This window comes from Paralichthys olivaceus, chromosome 4, assembly GCF_024713975.1.
Source record: "Paralichthys olivaceus isolate ysfri-2021 chromosome 4, ASM2471397v2, whole genome shotgun sequence".
NCBI lineage: Eukaryota > Metazoa > Chordata > Actinopteri > Pleuronectiformes > Paralichthyidae > Paralichthys > Paralichthys olivaceus.
In genome coordinates this window covers 18,888,521-18,908,407 of record NC_091096.1, presented here as the reverse complement: position 1 = coordinate 18,908,407, position 19,887 = coordinate 18,888,521, and the positions used below count along the sequence as shown (strand labels likewise).

General features: G+C 41.1%; 3 protein-coding genes across 3 annotated transcripts; 1 reads left to right on the top strand and 2 right to left on the bottom strand.

Moving 5' to 3' along the window:
• The first annotated feature begins 1,100 nt into the window (after positions 1–1,100).
• On the top strand, positions 1,101–5,543 carry hpdb (4-hydroxyphenylpyruvate dioxygenase b). Its single transcript, XM_020105417.2, has 14 exons — positions 1,101–1,223; positions 1,381–1,407; positions 1,642–1,704; positions 1,984–2,088; positions 2,280–2,322; positions 3,194–3,276; positions 3,355–3,444; positions 3,578–3,681; positions 3,786–3,863; positions 4,323–4,485; positions 4,578–4,649; positions 4,736–4,858; positions 5,099–5,215; positions 5,360–5,543. The coding sequence occupies exons 1-14, from the start codon at positions 1,221–1,223 to the stop codon at positions 5,468–5,470; spliced, it is 1,182 nt and encodes a 393-aa protein (XP_019960976.1). The 5' UTR covers positions 1,101–1,220; the 3' UTR covers positions 5,471–5,543.
• LOC109641093 (histone-lysine N-methyltransferase SETD1B-A-like) lies at positions 5,544–15,804 on the bottom strand. The gene is made up of 18 exons (XM_069524081.1): positions 15,518–15,804; positions 15,169–15,321; positions 14,945–15,049; positions 14,098–14,368; positions 13,893–14,005; positions 12,740–13,759; positions 11,713–12,363; positions 11,528–11,644; positions 11,353–11,431; positions 11,070–11,245; positions 10,833–10,965; positions 10,330–10,746; positions 8,756–9,793; positions 8,239–8,402; positions 8,022–8,150; positions 7,074–7,193; positions 6,732–6,869; positions 5,544–6,239 (listed from the first exon to the last, which is right to left on the bottom strand). The coding sequence occupies exons 2-18, from the start codon at positions 15,304–15,306 to the stop codon at positions 6,066–6,068; spliced, it is 4,983 nt and encodes a 1,660-aa protein (XP_069380182.1). The 5' UTR covers positions 15,307–15,321; positions 15,518–15,804; the 3' UTR covers positions 5,544–6,065.
• Positions 15,805–16,587: 783 nt separating this feature from the next.
• Positions 16,588–19,887, bottom strand: LOC109641090 (calcium release-activated calcium channel protein 1-like). The gene is made up of 2 exons (XM_020105413.2): positions 19,554–19,887; positions 16,588–18,776 (listed from the first exon to the last, which is right to left on the bottom strand). The coding sequence occupies exons 1-2, from the start codon at positions 19,665–19,667 to the stop codon at positions 18,228–18,230; spliced, it is 663 nt and encodes a 220-aa protein (XP_019960972.1). The 5' UTR covers positions 19,668–19,887; the 3' UTR covers positions 16,588–18,227.

Below are 19,887 nucleotides of genomic sequence, written 5' to 3'. Positions count from 1 at the left end.
AAAGTTAAGGTTTAGCGCAGAGATAAGGTGTGTAGAAATCCTCTCTTATCTCTTATCTGGTGGTTTTTGAGTTTTGCGGTTACAAATTTACGTCCCAAAAGGTGAAATTTCTTTACTTGTGTGCACAAGATTAAAAAAATCCCCTTCATGTTCAGAGTGTTTTATTGTCTGGTGTTGAGACTAAGGCAAAAACGTGTTTTCCTGCCTGCATTGTGGTTTATGAGTAGTTTAATGTAAGTAAATGTTGAAACTGTGATTGTAAATACAGGGAGATGAGTTGTTACTATACTGTATGTGGCTCTCAGCTGTTTTGAGACACAGGAGAAAGATATGAGGTTTTCTCCTGTTCTGTTAACATAAAAACATGTTTTTCAAGTGACTGAATCCAACCCAGCTGGCTGCACCTTGGCACCAGCTGACCTCTTTTATTCCTAGCTATCATCTCTCTTATTGATCTGTTTGGTTTCTGATAATTTTCCTGTTTGCATGATTGAAGCATGTTTTCACAACAATATTCTACAGGATGGCTTTTTATTCTTTTTCAGGATATCGTTTTAAGCTCAGCTGAAGAAGTCACATTTAGGAATACTAAACAAACAATATGGGGAGGATTGATGGGATGGGGGCATTTTTAAGCACACAAGGGTTCACTTGCCTCAACAGCACTAAGCCAATGAGAGCGCAGCATGAGTGAGCCTCCTCTCACCACTAAACGCTAACACATGGCCATTCTTCTTTTTCTTCCTCCTGAAAAATGCATCTGTAATTCTACACCTCTTTTGACAGGGTTCCGTGTTGTTTTGAAGAAAACATTTACATTCATTCCTAAATAAATAAGATTTTTTATAATGCACTAAACAGAAGCCATGAAAAATAACATCCATTCCAGTGTTTTTTTATTTTCAAAATAAAAGCTACCACACATCTCAAGACAGATCTATCCCTAATGGGACATTTATCAAGCATCTTATTCCTCAACATCAAACTGAATAAGTGATGCTGAGACCTGTTGTATATCATCATGTTTACTAGTCATCACAAGCAATAATTGTGTAACAGCAAAAGTGCAATAAGCCTCAGAACCCCTCCTCCCTTCTCTTCATCGTCCTCCTCTGATCCTTCCTCCTCACCGGCGCTCGTCGTTTTAAAAACTTCCCTCTCAGCTTTGAAAGTCATTGTGGATTTCATTCTGTCAATCAGGTCAGGTCACCAGGAGCAACATGGTGAGCTACCAGAATCTTTAGTTTGACTTGTTTCTTGTTATTATCCTCATTATTACCCTTATTCACCTGTTGGACTTTGTTCAAAGAAATGAGAATGTTTGTCTTTATACTTCTTTTCCTTATACTCTAATAACTATGGTGTGCTTTCTTGTTATAGACAACATACACAGACAAAGGAGAAAAGGTAAGTAATATAATCATTGTTTAACTAGAATTCACAGAGGTTAGCGAGTATATGGACATTAAGTGGAAAATTGCAGCACTAAAAGTAAGATTTGAATGCTTCTAACTCAGCATTTGTTAGTTGAATGTTGCTATAATTTTTTCTTCTGTATAAGAGTTAATTATAGCAAGAAAAGCTGAAAAAGAAATTTTCCATCAGTAACTGATCTATGTAACCATTATTTCTTGTCTCCAGCATGAGAAGGGCAGGTTAATCTGCTTCGATCACTTAACGTTCTGGGTTGGAAATGCAAAACAGGTAAGTTAAGTAATATTTTTCCTGACCTACTTCTCCTGCAGATGAAGGTTAACACTATACATTCAGCAATGCTATTGGTTCTCCAGTGGGGTGGAGGGGACACAGCAGCTAAAATATTGACCCTAACCGCTTCTAACTTATTACACCAAGTCAAGGCTCAGACGCTATCAGACAGTTTAAAGCCAACCATTTGCAATCATGCTTAATTTTAGGTCAACATGGAAATAAAACATCTCAATTCATTTTTTTCTGTTGCGTAAAAATGATTGTCTTCAACAGGCTGCATCGTTTTACTGTAACAAGCTGGGATTTGAGCCTTTGGCTTACCAGGGTTTGGAGACAGGCAGCCGTGAGGTGGTGTCCCATGCAGTCAAACAAGGCAAGGTAAAAAAACACCAGACAGAGTTTGCAGCAGGAGCAGGAGAAGATTCCCTGCTGTGAAATAACAAAAACAAGAATCCCTGCTCTCTGGGAGCAGAATTGGAGTTATAAATTGGAGTTTGTAAATTAAAAATAACCATGCAGCTACTTTTGCTTTTATTGTGTTAATGTTTTCACTTTGTGTCTGATCACAGATCATTTATGTGTTCTCATCTGCCCTGAATCCTGATAACAAAGGTACGACCTCACTGATGCTGAAGTGGGTTCACTATGGGCTCAAAGCTGAAATATTTATTCATATTTTTCCAAATATGTCACAAAACAGTTTTAAGCCAATATTTTTTTTTAACTAATACTAAATTATCAGAATCAGTCATAATATCTTAACATTTACTTGTATTTTATATAAAAGTATATGGCTTTTATAATTAATAATTTCCATATGCAGTTACTTAGAAATGTATTTAGTAATGATAAAGAAAAACACTTATCAGATGTCATAATTTAAATGACTAAAAAATGCAACAGTTGAAGTTATATAAAGAGGAGATGTATATGCACATACAGCATTTTCAGAATCTGAACAACGTATCCCTCACAATAAATGTTAAAACTTTCCGTTAATGTACAAATGTACAAAAGTGTTCACTTATATTTTAATAGTTTGGGTCAACAGGATTATATTTAAACCAGTCACTTTAAGGTCTCATACATTTTATGATACCTTGCATTGCCTGCACCCGGAAAACTCCTTCAATTAAACTCAATGAAAATATATTACAAATGTGTATTTATACGCACAAAAAATGACCTTACCTTGGAATATCATATGAAATTTTTGCTGCTCTTAAAAAGCTTTTAGAGCAACCAAAAAGAGCACCCCCCAGGTTCTCAAAGCATAAGCAAACCATGCCTTTATTATGCAGATATTTACTTATACTGACAAAGTAATTATTTTATTTTACATTTATTGTGTGTGCAAAAGTTATTACCTTGTGCACACACATATAATGGGTCACATGTTGGGACTTCAGGGGCTCTGCACTGTTCAAATTTACAATAGTTTGCACTGAACTTTCAAATGACATCAGGAAAATGTTTTTCTCAGAGATGGGAGACCATTTGGTCAAACATGGGGATGGAGTGAAGGATATCGCATTTACAGTGGAGGACTGTGACCTCCTTGTGCAGGTAATGCTTCACTTTTGATTCTACATTCAATTGCTGTTATTTTTGCTCTCAATCCATTAACTTTCTCTCTGCTCTCAGAAAGCCTGTGAGCGAGGTGCAGTTATTATAAAGGAGCCTCACACCTTGGAGGACAAATATGGAAAAGTCCGACTGGCTGTGCTTCAGACGGTGAGAGAAGTCACTGAGAATGAATCCTATGAATTTACATCCATCGTCATATTTCAGCAGGACACCTTCTGAAGTTAGTTGATGATACATTTAAGAACCGGCAGGGTTATAGACTTGCTTGTGTTTGCTGCAGTATGGTGACACCACACACACGTTTGTGGAGAGGACAGGATACACTGGGCTGTTTCTGCCAGGATTCCTCCCCCCTCTGTTCAAGGACCCTTCGTTAGCCAAACTGTGAGTTCATGTGTTTCTGAACAAGTTTATAACGTGTTTCTGTGTGAATCAGAACTTATGGATGTTGTATGTTTGTGTGGTTTTGCTTTTGTCTGTACATGCAGTCCCAGTGGAAAACTGAACTTCATCGATCACGTTGTGGGAAACCAGCCGGACGACGAGATGGTTCCAGTGGTGGAATGGTAATGGACTTAAAGGGAGAGTAGAAATATGCAACATGCAAATAAGCAGGTGAAGTTGATAGAAAGCAGAGTCAATGGCCGTATGATTCTTACGTAACTCTGAGTCCAGCATCAGCATGACTCATGAGTTTTTTAAAGTAGGTCCCCAGTGGTTTTCCACATCTGGATCTTGTTTCTATGTGGAATGAATATCTGGTGAAAGGCAGTTCTCCAAATGAGCAAGATCATTGGTTGATCCTTCAGACAAGGGGTGTAACACATACCCAAGGGTTTTAGATGTGAAGAAACTATTTGGCTCATGTCTGAAAATATCACTCATTTAAATTGAGCAGGCTGCAGTTCTCCAAACCTTTAAAAAATCAGAAACACTGAATTTAAAAATGATTTGACATAAGGTGCATGTGTGTTAATTCTTCAAGTGTTTACTGATCTTTGTTGAGCTGGTTCCTGATCTTACAGGTATCAGAGGAACCTTCTCTTTCACCGCTTCTGGTCGGTGGATGATAAACAGCTTCAGACAGAGTTCAGTGCCCTGCGATCCATCGTAGTGGCAAACTATGAGGAGACCGTGAAGATGCCCATCAACGAGCCAGCTATCGGGAAGAGAAAATCTCAGATCCAGGCATGTTAGTTTACACCTGAACAAACATGTGGACTAGACACCATTTACTTCTTTAATAACAGCAGGTGTCCTTTCCATATTTTCTCACTTAGGAGTATGTGGAGTACTATGGAGGTCCAGGAGTGCAGCATATAGCCATGAACACATCAGATATAATCACTGCAGTAAGTCTATGAAATACTGTGTGGCTTTTGCATGTGGATGCATCCCTGCAGCAAAAACACTAACTTTGTGAATTCCTTCTGTGCAGATTCGTAACCTAAAGGAACGTGGGATGGAGTTTATGTCAGTGCCGGAGACCTACTACGAGCAGCTGAGGGAGAATCTGAAACACTCCAAGCTCAAAATCACAGAGGACCTGGACGTCCTGCAGGTCCGAATTTCAGCCATATTTTTTTTAACAAACATGGAGGACGGATGTTTTTATGCTTTGTCAGACATTAGCTGTAAACTTAACTTAACTTATGTAACATAAGTTAATTTAAGTGTCACCCTCACAGTGAATTTTAGGACAAAATGTGCACAGATCACTGTCGTTGGTGTACGACTGCGTCAACACTTCATCCCCGTAACAGCCTGTAAATATCAAGTCTTGACTTAATGCTTTTTACAGGAACTGAAGATCTTGGTGGACTATGACGACAACGGTTATTTACTTCAAATCTTCACCAAGCCAGTTCAGGATCGCCCCACTGTGTTCTTGGAAGTCATCCAGAGACACAATCATCAGGTGAGGGCGCCGCTGGGAAGATGAACACAGGGAGATACATTTTTCATGTCTTGATTAGGAAACACCTGTTCTGTGTTCAGTGTACTGTTCTCAGTGTATAATAATATTATTAACTTATATATATATGTTTGCATTTGCTCACAGGGCTTCGGGGCAGGAAACTTCAAATCTCTTTTCGAAGCTATTGAAGCCGAGCAGCACGCCAGAGGAAACCTGACGATCCTGACACCGAATGGAGTTACAAAGAACATGTGAACCCTGTGTTAGTCTCAATAACTATGTATTCAATATATAAAGACACGGTCTGTTGAGGGTCGTGTTTACCAGATATTTTTGTGACTTGCTTGTTTTATTATTCAAATCTTTATTTTATGTTACCTCATTAGTAAGAAGAGAACATCACGACTAAACATTCCTAAAGAAATGCTTTCTTATCATAAAATATTAACACCAACATTTTTGATACAAGCTTGACTCAAGCAAAACACAGTTGAAGCTCTCATGAACGAAAACATTTAACGATACATTCATGTTATCAACAGGACAACGAGGTCAACAGACATTTCATTGTAACAGAGGCCTTTAGTGTGATGTAACACACAACTGCAAGGTATTCATGAACTTAATAAATATTTTATAACGAAAAAATGTAAAATCAATATTCACCACGCAGCATCGCCATATCATCCCGTCGATCATGATGCAGTGCTTTTAATAAATTATCGACTTTACTGTCTGAATAGTAATAAAAATGAAATTTTTTTTGACACTTATCTGGTGTCTGTGTTTATATTGTGCAGTACCTCAGGCAACTTTGGCTCTTGACATAATAAGGACACTTCATTGGAGCTCAGTTCAAGGAGCCGCAGCAGCTTTCTGCTCCACACAAGCAAGGAATCTTTGTCTCCTCGATGGGAAATTTGTAGTCGTATGTTATCTCCTCGTTGATGCTTATCGGCTGCCGGGAATATATCACGATCTTCTTCTGAGACTCCACAGTGATAATCTTAGCGTAGCAGTTAGGCTGCAGGACAAAAGAAATAATAATAATGAGTGCAAACGTTTTGATGAGAATGTCAGGAGCGGATCCAGGGGTGGAGTCAGGGGGGCACTGGCCCCGGCTGAAATCTGATTGGCCCCTGGAGTGCCCCTCCCTGTCAGTTGTCTTTATAAAAACAATAGCTAACCATAAATATGAGTTTGTTAAGAATGTTTATTTTCTAAACATGGTGCCGTACAGGAAACAATTTTGAATGTTAAATGATATGTGGTTTTGCTCAAAGTTATCTTGCTAGCTGTGAACGGTGAACAAGGGATAATTTAAATGTGCATAGTTAGAGTTGTGCATGTGTTGGTCATATAATTGGCCCCTCTGTGTAAATTATGGCCCCTTTATAGCCCCTGATTTAGAAAAATCCTACATCTGCCTCTGAAGAATGTGAAGTTACTTTGCATTAAGAACATTTAACATTAAACAAAACATTCCCCAGACACAGTCTCAGCAACTCTCACTCACATTGCAGCTGTGGTTGATGAATCTGGCTAAGTTCCCATATTTAGTGGCATCAATGATGGTGTCCTGATCAACCCGGAACAAATAGCTGCTACCGATGCCCTCCTCTTCATATCTCTGCTCCCTCATGTCAGCAATGACCTGAGGCAATGAAAAACAGATCTATTCTTAACAGCGCTGTTCATCGCTTGACTCACACTCCTGGAAACTACCCAGAACAACCAGGGGGTCCCAGTGGAGCCGTGGGTCCATTCACAGAAAACAGTCAGGAGGATAGGGGTTTGTTAAAAAGCTTGCCTGGTGAATTTGTTTCTGAGCCTTGTCATTAGTTTCCATTTGCCTCACCTGTCTGATGATTTGTCCCACATACTCAATCACCATCTCTTCTGCTGCTATAGGCTCCATGGCAAACAGGCCCCACTCATGAATGTGACTCCGACTGAAACGAATCCTCTTCTTTCGAAACTGATACAAGAAAATACAAAAGAAATCATGTCAATATGAGACAAATACCATTTGTTAACAACAGCTGCAAATACAAACATGAGAGGTAACTCAAATCATCAATCAAATCACTGTGTCAATTTTAGGGTACATATGGACAGAGATTCCAGCGAAACAGAAAGAACCCAACTCTGTTTGTGTGGCAACAGAAATCTAAGTATCAGTGTTTACTATACATCTGTCAATACAGCAAGATACCAATATCACCAGATCTACATACAAACAAACTGGCTCAGTATCTGATGAGGTCTAATCTATTTCATATTTAACATGGGACTTGAAGACTGATCTGTATACAGTAAATCTGTATCGCTGCTTTGCTTTTTACACAATTCAGAAAAGGACAGTATGTGGTTCAGGGAAGCAACAAGTGGCAAATCATTCATATTGAATGCTTTGGACTTAAAAGGTTTAAGTAAGCTTCTTTTGAAATGGAAAGCAGATTTTTTTAATTGGCTGTTATTTATCAATGCTTATTGTTATTATTGATATATTAGCCAATATTGCATTGTTGGTTCTTTATATGAGGAGAAGGTATATTTTGCTGTGTTTTATTGTCTCTATTCACCTGCTTAGGGTTAAAATCACAAATGGACATTAGTAGTAGCTACATTTAGTACAAATCGTCTCTCTGTGCTATTTCTTTAAATGTTTACTCTTCAAATTATGACATTAAGTCATACCAACACATGTCAGACATTACTCAGGGCAACACAGATATATCTGTGATAGGTCGATAGCGACCAAAAATATCTGTTGGACTCTGATCGTATCAGTGTCATTTTTTACCTTCAGCTGGTTGAACTTGACCAGGTCACTGTCGCAGCTGAAAGAGGACAGCAGGCGGCGCTGTTCAGACCTGAAGTCAGATCCAGCACGCAGCAGTGAGGAGGGTTGCTGGGCTGGAATAGAAGTTCCCTGCAGACATACACAGTGTATGATGACATTTATCACTAAAAGGATTAACCTGGGCTCTGAGATCTCCACAGATCCCCCTCTTTCCTACCTGAGTACTCGTGGATGGAAGCTCAGCGTCCAGCTTTGTGTTTTTGAGATATTTCAATTTGTCCTTCCTGCTGATTTTGTAGAAACCTTCACTGCGAGCAGAGCCGGTCCTGTGGTTTGGCCACGAATTTTGTTCCTCACTCTGATCTGTGAGGGCTTTAGTCAGTGAGCAGCAGTCAAGAATATCAAACATTTAATAAGATAAACAGAACCAATGCATCACTCACATTCAGAAGATTGATGTTCATTAATGTGTGTGCAATTTGATGCAGCTTGATTGAATTTAAGCGGACTGTTGGGCCCTGACAGAGGTATGTGCTTTACTGAGGTTAGTATTTTATTTGTAGTTTATTTGTAAATCATATATTCATAAATATATAACTTTAAAGAATCTATCAGTTATTTGTGCATGGTCCAGCACAACTTATAAGATAATCCCACCCCCTGTGCATACATTATCAATTACTTGAAACATTGAACGTTGACCTACGAAATTGAACACTAAATAAAAAGGATATGAGGGTGAGGTATCCAGAGTGTGTCACTGAGCCACCCAAGACCATTATGTTGCTCTTGCAGCCTCTCATATGTCGACTGCAGCAGCCTCGCATCTTCTTGATCCAGACCCTCCTTCCAAACACTATGAACGATTCTCCTCTCCTCACGCAATGAGCGCCCCCTGTGAGGACGACTGTGGTAGGAGTGTGGACCAGCGGGTCTTTTAAGTGATCGCTGCCGATGACGGGCTCTCCATCTCCTCTTTAGTCGCCTAAATTGTTTTCGCCTAAATATGGATTTATCCTCACCCAAATGGCCGGGCATATTCTCCAGTCCCTGCAAAGGCTTTGCTCTCACACGTGAACTGGTCCACGCACCCCTCCCGCCAGCCACGTCAGATGAAGATTCAGAGAGACTGCATGGAGAGGACAATGTGATGGGACAATCTCCAAGAGAGTAGTCACACCACTCGGGCTGTGACGTGGCCACCATTTGTGTTTTCTTCCTGTGGACGACTGCTCTTCGGGGTAGGACAATGTCTCTTCCAGGAGTCTTTGGAGCTATTATATACGGATTGTTGGACAGAGCTGGAATTAGTGGAGGGCTTTTAAGAGGTGAGCACATCACAGCACTACCTTCTGATATTGTTGTCTCTCTGCCAGGTGTTGCTGGAGTTCTCACAGAGCTGTACTGTGTCCATCCACTTCTCTCCTCTCTACCTGGAGTTTTCGGTACCTCCTGGTACAAATGATATGAGGACGCTGGGAGGTCAGAGGGAGCTAGAATGAGCTCGCTCCTCACTGGGGAACGGAACAAGAATTCACTGGCTTCATTTGAGTCCTCACTTTCTAGCTCAGCCACAGTCCTCTTGCCTGGTGTTTGTGGTCGTTCCACCTCCTCCACAGCCGGAGATGTTGGTTTGCTTTTAATCAGGATGTCAGGGTCACTGTCCACCAAGCAGCCAGTGGGGGTGAGAGGCCTCAGGTTTTCCATGGTTTCTAGAGACTCCAGCGACCATTCAGGGCTCTCCATATCCGAGTCGAGGTACGGCTCAGCTGCTACACAGATAAATAACAAGGATGACTTAATTAACAGAATATACAGCCTTTTTAACAGGTCATCTGAGATTATTGAAATCCTGTTAAATGCACATTAAACAGAATCTGGAAATAGTTTGACAGATTTTTATCTCAATTAGTTGCCAGAAAATTTGGGGGAATCAAAAATACAATAACATCAATTTGATCATCTTTGACTGACATGAAACCGTTTACTTAGGGCTGGGCGATAAAATTAGATCAATACTTATAGAAATATCATTTTAATCAATACCAATATATCTGCTAATATATACAAATACAACACATAATTGATCTACCTCAGATGTTTGCCATTCTCTGCTCATAAAGAAGAGTTCACAACCTTCACTCAGGAGCAAAAATCAGTCTTTAAAATAAAATAAATTAAAGTTTGACATTTATCAGTATAATTCCTGATATTGACTGATGAGAAAATATGTGTTATGACATCATTTTTGGCCTTTTCACCCAGCACTGAGTAAACTGATTCAGTCTCCATCAAACAGACGTATAACCTGGAAGTCCAAGAGGAGATGGGGGCTGTAGGTCCTGGGGTGCACTGGTTTGGAGCTCCATCAGAGCATCAAAGTCTTGTGAGTCTTGTTGACAGTCTGTGCACTGGTTCTCTCTATCCTCCGTGTGGAGTGGATCTGACCAGTCCTGCAGGCAAAGATCAAGCTGAGCACCGGGGGTTAGCGGGGCCGCTGAGTCAAGGGAAGGCTCCAGCTCCATTGACTCTTCATCTGACGATATAACTATACACCCATAACTCCTGTTGTGCTCTTCCTCCTCCTCCATGGCTTCATCATCTTCAGGACTGAGGTTAGAGGAGGACGAGTCCTCAAAGCTGCCTGAGGAGAAGGAGTCAGCGGAGTCAAAGTCTGACGACTCATACTCACTTTCCCCTGAGGAGCAGCTGTCTGAAAAAATCTCTGTAAAACAGAAACAAAAACATAATTATAGGCTTGTGACTCTTCTTAAGTTTTCAGTGTTGTGGCTATATGACCTTGTAACATACCGCCATCCAAGCACTGTAATCCATCACTGATGTGGGAAGTGACGGCTAATTCATCCTCTAAGGGTTTTTGTGCCACTTTGAATTCTTCCTCGGTGTGATTACTCTCATCATCATTGTCATTTCCTCTGTCACACTAAACACAACAATATTTACATTATGGAGCCTTTAGAATTTCATAATTTATGCCGCTGAACTACCTTTTGGTTTGGTTACTTTTCATGAAAAATGCCTATTTACCAGGTTCTGAGAGGCGCTGTCTTCAGGCACAATAGCCTTCATCTTGTCTGGCATCATTTCTTCTGTTTCTTTCCCTTCAACATCATCATCCTCACTGTCTAGCTCGTGCGGCCTTGCATGTCTGCGTTTAGGCCTCTCCGATGCAGGTTTCATTGTGTCATCCACCTGTTTTAGATCTAAAGTGGAAAGAGAGCAACACAGCTGATGAAGCAACAGTCTACAATAGACAGATGAAGAAGTTAGCATATGGTAAATGAGCATTAGATGAACTAAAAACACTGACCAGAAATTTCATGCGCAGAGGACAACACAGCGTCTGTCTCTTTTGGTGTGGCAAGATCATCTGCTCTTTTCCTTTTAACCTGCATAACAATGTTATTTTACATAAAATTGAGTTCTATATCACTCAGAGGATAAATGCTAGAGTGGTTCAAAGTATAGTGAGCAGATTATTTTACCTTGAAGGACGGTAGTGGAGGTTTTTTGCCCTTGCCACTCATATGACTGAGGGGATTTATTTGATTGTTTGTCTCATCCACACTTTCCGGTCCATTTTTCAAAGGAGAAACTTGTATCTTATGAATGAAACAACAAATTAACATCTTTATTCTGGTGATGTCATCGGCCACTGTGAAGAACTCACCTTTGATTTCTTCTCTTGACAGTCCCACCAGTCCTCAAATGCCTTGAAAGAAACCCCTTCAATCATTTTACGTGTAATGTCCTTCTTAATGATTGACTTTAGTTCATCCATGAGGACTTCTAAAACTTTATCTACTGTGACCTTATGAGGGTCTTCCCGCACCAGCAGGTAGTCTGGTGGTGGTACAAATGGGTTAAACCTAGGGAAACGAGGAGCAGGCCAGGGCGGTTGAAGGAAGCCATGCCTCGGAGGACTCCTCTCAGCCAAACGGCTTGTAGGCTGCATGGATAAATGGTATGTCTGCACAGGAGGGGGAACAGAAGGTGGCACCATTAAAGGTGGAGGGGGTCCCAAAAAAGTGGTTAGGGGAGGAATAGAAGTAGGAGGTGGTATAGGAGGAGGAGGGATGGGGATACCAATATGATGGCCAGGAGGGGGAATCCAGCCTGGAGGTGGGATGGGGATGGTGCCATCTGGCAGGCGAGGTGGGGGAAAGGGAGGAACAGGGAAAGGGAAAGATGTGGCTGGTGGATGAGGGCATCCCGCTGTTATTGCAGTGGGAGGCTGAGGGAGTGAGGGGCCGTCTTCTGTTGGTGTCAGAGCTCCAGACGGTCTGTTGGCTGAGTGTTCCTCATTCACTGCATGATGCTCCTGAGTATGAGGAGAAAAAAAGATGAATTATAGTTCAGACAATGATCTGATGGGATCACACCACCTGCGGCATGTTCAAATTCGGCATTCGTTCTAATCTCAACGACACACCTACAGACAGACATATTTTGGCAGCACTTGCCAAAGTTCTCAAAACCACTTCTGTAATAGGTCCAGCTATGGTATGAGCTTACAGGACCATGTTTTGCGAGGATGACACACACAAACACACACACATACACACATACACACACACACACACACACACACACACACACACACACACAGACTCACAGGGTAAACACTACCAGCCATTACATTTACAACTATTACTTTTATTTTCATTGTGATGTATATAGAGATCTTAAAGACTTACCTTTGGATGTGATAATGACTGGATAGTTTTAGCATCTTTATCATTGTTCATGTGTGCCCTCCTCTCAAAATCTGGGAAATCTGATGCAGTGGGGGACTGGGCGTTTCTTGTGAGAAACGATACAGCTTCAGTAGTTTCATCGTCTTCATTTTCACTGAGAGACGCTTGACTGTCATGCAGCCGATCCCTGGAGTCATCTGAGAAAGAGGAGTTATGAGCGGAGCAAGGCGAGGCGGGGCTTTCCCGAGAGTGCTCTTCAGCCACCAAAGTCTGTCTGTCAAAGTGTGAGGGGTCAGTGCTCTGGCGGTTGATCAGCAAATTTTCAATGCGGGAGTCCAAACTCTCCACCTCTGGTCGGGGACTGCTGGAGGAGCAGTTTCCAGCAGATGGAGATAATTCTGTTATGAATGCATGGTCCTCAGGTAGGGAGGATGCTGCTGTCTGTTCATCAGCTGGGAAATTAATGCTCAGGATGCTAAAAGAGTGACAGGTCGGGGGTAAAGTCTTTGAGGTAGCCGTGATCACATCTCTGGGCTCTTTACAGGGGGAGGTGAGGTCAAATGAAGGTTGTGTATTAATGTGGGTGGAGGATTGAGCATTGTGACCCCGTAGTTCAAACTGCTGGCTTCCTGATTGTATTTGAAAAGAAAGGGCGTGTGGTGGCTGTGGTTGACAATGCTTCAAAACGAAGTTGACGTCAGAGACGTTGCTGTATCTGCGGCGATACCTCGCAGGTTTCAGACGGCAGAGCTCTCGCCTTAAAGGTTTGTGAACACTATAGCTGGAGGAGGGCTCCCCCTGGAGGACCGGAGTTGCCTGAAGACTAGAGTAGCAAGAGTCCTGGGAGAGAGGAGTCACAGACAGGCAAGGGGTGAGGGGGGTTCCCTGAGAACGTGGCGTGAGGCCAAAGCTGCAAGGTGTATCCTGCCAAAGACTTGAGTAAGCTGTGTCCATAGAGAGGGGTGTAGCAATGCTGGTGGGGCTGGAAACACTCCCTTGCTGCTGTGTGGCTGCGCTGCTCTGTAAAACATACATTATACAGATAAATCCAAAGAACTGAGAAATATTATCAATAAAAGACACATTTCTTTAACAGCAGACTTATAAATACTTTAAATATTAGTTAAATGTTCAAATCATTATCTGTGTTTACCAGCAAACTGTCAATCAAGTTTTGCAGAGCTTGCTCATTGCTGCCCACTGGCAACGTCCAGGGATTATAAAGGCCACGTAAGAGGAGCTGGAGATATCGTGTCCGGTTTTCCCCTGAGAAAAGTTTGCATATTAAATTCAATCAACAGATGAACAATGACACTTTTCGCTATATGAATGTGAAATATTGCTAAAATGAGCTTTACCTTTAGGATCAACTTCCACATGGATGATATTTCCCATCACTGACGTCTGATGGAGGTGCTGAGTAGCGTCTCTTGCGGCCTGCACTGTGTCAAAAATGACCTTTGCGATCCCTAAATGCTTCTTGTTCTTGGGATTGTAAAATATTTCCACTTCTTCAATACTCCCAAATTTTTCACACATGTTAGTCAGGAAGGCCTCCTTTACGTTGTCATTCAACCTGGAAAATGTCACTTCTTTGGGAGGAACGGGGCCGACGTACCACTCATCAACCTGAAACATCACAAGCAGACGACAACCAGAAGTATTATTATAATGGTTGATATTGTTAATGTAGTTATTATTATTACTTTTACTGATGTTTCTATTCTCAATATCCTCTTTACTGCTGCAACAAACAGTTCACAGGGATAGCTCATCTCATATATAGGACCAAAACTGCCATATCTAAGTGAACTATTAATTAAATTACAATCAAGAAATTATCAAAAATACAGTTTGGTAATGAAATAGGCTATTTAATTATTTATCTGTGCAGTTACATATTACTGAGTCCCTGATAATCGTATATTATCTTGGAGGCCTAAAACTGACATGTCTAAAAAAATAAATGAAGAACAATATATAAATAAATGACTAAATTCCAAAATAATTTCTAAAGTAAAAAACAAAAAATAAACACATTTTGGTGATAAAATAGGCAATTCATGTATTCATGCATGTATTTATTATTGAGTCCTTACAATTTTGTTTGATCCTATCTCATCTTAAAGCCAGATTTCCCATTTTTTTAAATCTTATCTATATCTAATTAGTTTTTGTCATTATTGATGATGATGATAAACTGACCTTAAACTTAGGCACTGACAGCTCGGTCTTGTTGGATTTGCTCCACAAGCGGCTGATGCGTGGATCTCTGAGCGTCTCCACAGGAAACAGACCTAAGTCCTCCACCTGTTGAAAACAGAAGCATGGTTAGAACCAATAATCCTGCCGGACAACGCGACGCATGGTGGAGGCACCAGTCAGTCGCCATTGTCTGAGACAGGTGATGAGGAGGAGGAGCAGCTCACGGGGATGTTGAAGAACAGTCCATCATAACGGAAGACTTTGTAGAGTCCTTTAGTCAAAGCGGGGTCAATGATCAACTTGTAGCTTCTCCAGGGCTGAGGCGGGGTCTCTCTCTCTGTTCTCTGTCTGTCGCTTTCCATTACATTAGTCACAGCCTGCAGGTGAAGACACCATCATGTTAGCTAGCTGAGGCTGACACTGCTGCGAGGTGAACACGCCCCGACAGGTGATGGAGAGCATCACCTGAGAAGCTGCTCTCCTCTCTGAGACCAAACAACACGGTGGAACCAAACACATCCGCAGTTCAGAGTGACTACATCACATGTGCCACGTCAGCGTTGTGTCGCTCACCTGTACCGAAGTTTGATCCCGTGATGGAGCGACATGTTGGAGCAGCTGCTCAGGTTTTCCGTGTCATCGACCAGGGTGGAGGATAGATCCATCCGCCGGCAGGCAGGGACCGAATATAGGTCCTCGGGCGAGGCGGAGGAGCACAACAGGTGAGTCAACAGGTGGCTGGTGTGACGCGTCACTGAAGAGTGACAAGTTTATAATTACACAATAATAATCTGACTAATACAAGTGAAACATATCAAGTAGAAAATCAGTCAGATGAAAAAATATTCACATCGTTACTTAGAGTAGACTGTAGTAAAAATACACCGAATGGTATCATTCATGACTTATACTATATACTTATACTTACAAATAACAGGACACAAATCAGATCTTGATGTAAAATCACAGAGAAGGATGCAACATTCTATAGGATTATTTTAACTGACTTTTTTTTGTTCAATTTGATTTATAATGAGGCACTGATTTAAAACATGAGGATTTGTAAATTCACTTCCACCAATTACTTTATTATAAGTTTTTAAATGTGACAGAGGTAATATCCCATCTCAACTTATGCATAAAAAACATTTTGCAGTGAGTACTTCCCAAAAATCCCACAATATATGTATGGTAGATATACTTTTGTGGTACCCTGAGCTGCAATGCTTAATACAAACCAGCCAAAAGAAAAACAGTGAGTAAAAACTCTCATGGGGTCAGAATTGTTTCAGTATCCAGACAAACAATCTCCTTTGAGCATGACTATTTGGTTTATTCAGGCATGTGTGTTCTTCTAAATTAAGGGAAACTGTCGACAACTTAGCAAGATAAGCAGCATAGGAAACACTTAAGGCCACAAGGCTGTCAGAGAAAGTGTTGGTGCAGTAGCTTTCTTGAGTTGTTGTAATGCACAGTCACGCTTCTGACTGGCTGACGAGTGTAGGCCGCAAAACGGCCCTTTCGGATACATTTCCTGTGTGGTTTCCCTTCTTGCTTCATTGTTCAAAATATATTTTGGTTTGAGAATAGGTTTGTCTATTTTTCGAGGTATTTCTAAACATAAATATGACATACACAAATCATTTCAAATTTTGTGTTTTATTCAAACTGAAAACAAAAATCATGGAAAATCGAGCCAGGTCAAAACGCTGAAGCTTCTTCAGCTGCTAAAACTTAAAAATACAGTATATGCAGATAATTCACTTAAAGCCGTGCATTCAGAGAAGTATCAAACTTTTTATATACAGTAACAAACACTGGATTAAATAAATAAGCCACAAACAGAGAAACATGCTTTTGTTTGCATTGATCTATTTGTAAAGAAGCCACATGTTGAATATTCTTATCAGAAGTGCTCCAGAGTGACTGCAGCACTTTCTTTAATTCTTTGTAACAAAAGAAAAGTCTTAAAGAAACACCATCAACAATGATTTGGCACAGTGTGATACTTTAAACTTTAGTTTTACTAACTACCTAGTAAGTTACTACCCCTTTATGACTCCTTACATGAAAACACAGTACTATTGTGTTGTCATTCTGGGAGCTTCTTTCATTTTCAGCAGCTTTACCATCACCATGACTGTGAAAAACCGATATTGCAAAAACAACCACATCATTGCCTTGGTATAAATACAGAATCTGGTTGAGAGTCCAACATTACAAAATTGTGCTGTTTCTTGACAAAAAAGCCACAATAAAGATTCTTTGCCATTCTTAAGTATTTACAACTCATGTTGTAGAGAGAGATTTTACTAATTGGTAATATTTAGGGAAATGACATACAGGATAAAAGCATAACAAAAAAAAGTGCACATTCTTTAATTTGCCTTCAAACAATTCAACAATGTGCCACAGGACAAAAAGAACAAACTGTAGATTCCACACTTATAACCTTAGCAATGTGTGAACATTCTCAAGCCTGTAAACTATGAAAAGTACAAAACATACCTATTTGTAACCAACATTTCCAACATGCATATTCTTTGTTTACACTTGTAACAAAAGCTTTTTAATACCAATAACTATTTTTTGGATAAGAGCATGATAGAATTGCAAAAAGCAAAGCCTTTAATATTTACTGATTCCATACTTTAACTGTTGCTTTAAAAATATGCTCACTGCAATAACACACCTTGCAAAGAATATCCCTGACCAGCATTGTTTTTAAGCAATGTTCCTGTTGCCTTAAATTGCACAATTACTTTTTTTTGTCAAAGACATAAACCATGTCTTTATTCAAACCCTAATTTTCCTATGTATACAGATCTTCAACAGACTAGAAAAACCATTCCATTCAATGAATACAATCACAGTGATTCTAATTTAACTGAATATCCCTTTATTAGCTAGACTGCTTATCGTTTAAGAATCACTGGGTGAGAGCGGGGTACATCCTGGACAGCACAGATCATTAAGAGAACCATTCACACACACATTCACGTCTACTGGCAATTGGGACTCACCCAATAATGTAACCAGCATGTCTTTGGACTGTGGAAGATAACCAGAGTACCCAGAGAAAAGTCACGCAGGAACAGGAGACCATGCAAACTCCCCACAGAAAGACCCTGGTCAAGCCTCTTCAGGGGAGATCATTTACATGAGCGCTGAAAAAAAAAGTCAAGCCTGACAAAGAAGTAAAAAGCACCATTCATCAAAAGCTATAAGAGGAGATTTATTAAAAAAGTACTGCTGAATAATTCTGTATGCTGACTGGCTGTGATCAAGGGAAATTAACAACTGCCTTCATGTCTTCATTGTCAGCCCGGTGGTCGAGCTGGTTCTGGAGCCGAATGACCTGCTCCAGTTCTCGGATCTGTCTGTCCGTCTTGTGACTAACAAGCGTGCGGTAAAAGTGGACGGCAAACACAATAAAGACTATTCCAAACGGCACCATGATGCAAGTGGAGGCGATGGCTGCGGCCTCGCCCGAACTTATGGTGTTGTTTCTTTTTTCTGTTTCGCTTTTGAGGGGTAAGAACTTCACCCAGCACAAGAGCACCACCTCCGTCAGGAAGAGGAGGGTACCGATGACTGTGGAGAAAGCCCAGGCCAGTTCAATGTGGTGGTGCATCCGCTCGTGGGGAGACTCATGGACTGAGTTGAGGTTGTGAACATTGCTGACAGCCTCAAGGTTAGGGAGGATGCAGGTGCTGATCATGAGGGCAAAGAGGTGAACCGCAACCAGAACCGTGGTGCAGGCACTGAAGGCTATGAGCAGCCCGGGAGGATACGTATGATCTGGTTCCAACTGGACCTCCACCATAGCAACCTGGCAAAAAACAAACAGGGAGGCATTTACAACATTTTATAAACAGTAGGTTTTCCTAAATAAACGCAGTGGTACGACTATCTAACTCCACTGGAATGGTATCAGCTCTGATAGTAACTCTAGGGAAATCAGGTATCTGCAGTTAGATACAGTTATTATTATTGGGGTTATTTTCAAACTTTCATTCAGTCCATTTCAAACTTAAGATAGTTTGGGAATATAAATTGATGTAGGCTGTTGCCATTATCATCAATGGTGAAAACTGGACTGCTTCGCCTTATGACTGAATATAAACAACCAACTGCACAGATACTATTAACCCAGACTGCATCATGATTATTATCATATGTTATTACACTCTGTTGCACATTATTTGCTACTTAGTTCTTTAGCTAGCACTTTTTGTAATAGTTGCGGGTGAGTTGGCAAACTCTCTGAAGTTTGCACCAACTTATTTCCCCAGATCTTCGGATTGTTCCGCTGCTTTGCACCGATCTGAACACACGATGCGGTGTGTTTCACACTTGTATAAACTTTTCTCCAACTCAGTTCACTGTCGTAATGAAGGTGTTCGTGTATAATAATAACATGGCATCACAGAGGCTGGGCCTGAGCAGTTCAAACCAATCATCTGCGTCATGTCTGCTGTGTGTGTGTGTGTGTGTGTGTGTGTGTGTGTGTGTGTGTGTGTGTGTGTTTGTGTTTGTGTTAGTGTTTGTGTGTCGTACTTCCCTGTTGTGTTGTTGTGTTCACGGGAACAAGAGGCGGTGAACTCACCATAGCGAAGCCGGAGAGCAGCGCTGAAGTCCGGCTGGTGGCCTTCAGCTTGGCTCGGCTCAGGTAGAGTTTCCTCCAGGACAGAGCCTGTAACGAGTGCTCGTTCAAACTCATTCCGACGGAGTTGCTCTGAAAGTCGCCGCTTTGTTTTTGGCTCAAATCGACCGAAGCTCGATACGCGGATCCGATAATAATGAGCTTCCCCTCAGAGAACGTGGGAGAAAAGCAGGTGGACAAAGTGTCAAACTATGTGGAGACTTTCCTGCAGCAGCTGTCAGGAAACACAACATACCCACAATCCACCGCTCCTCCTCCCAGCCGGAGGTCCCCCCCC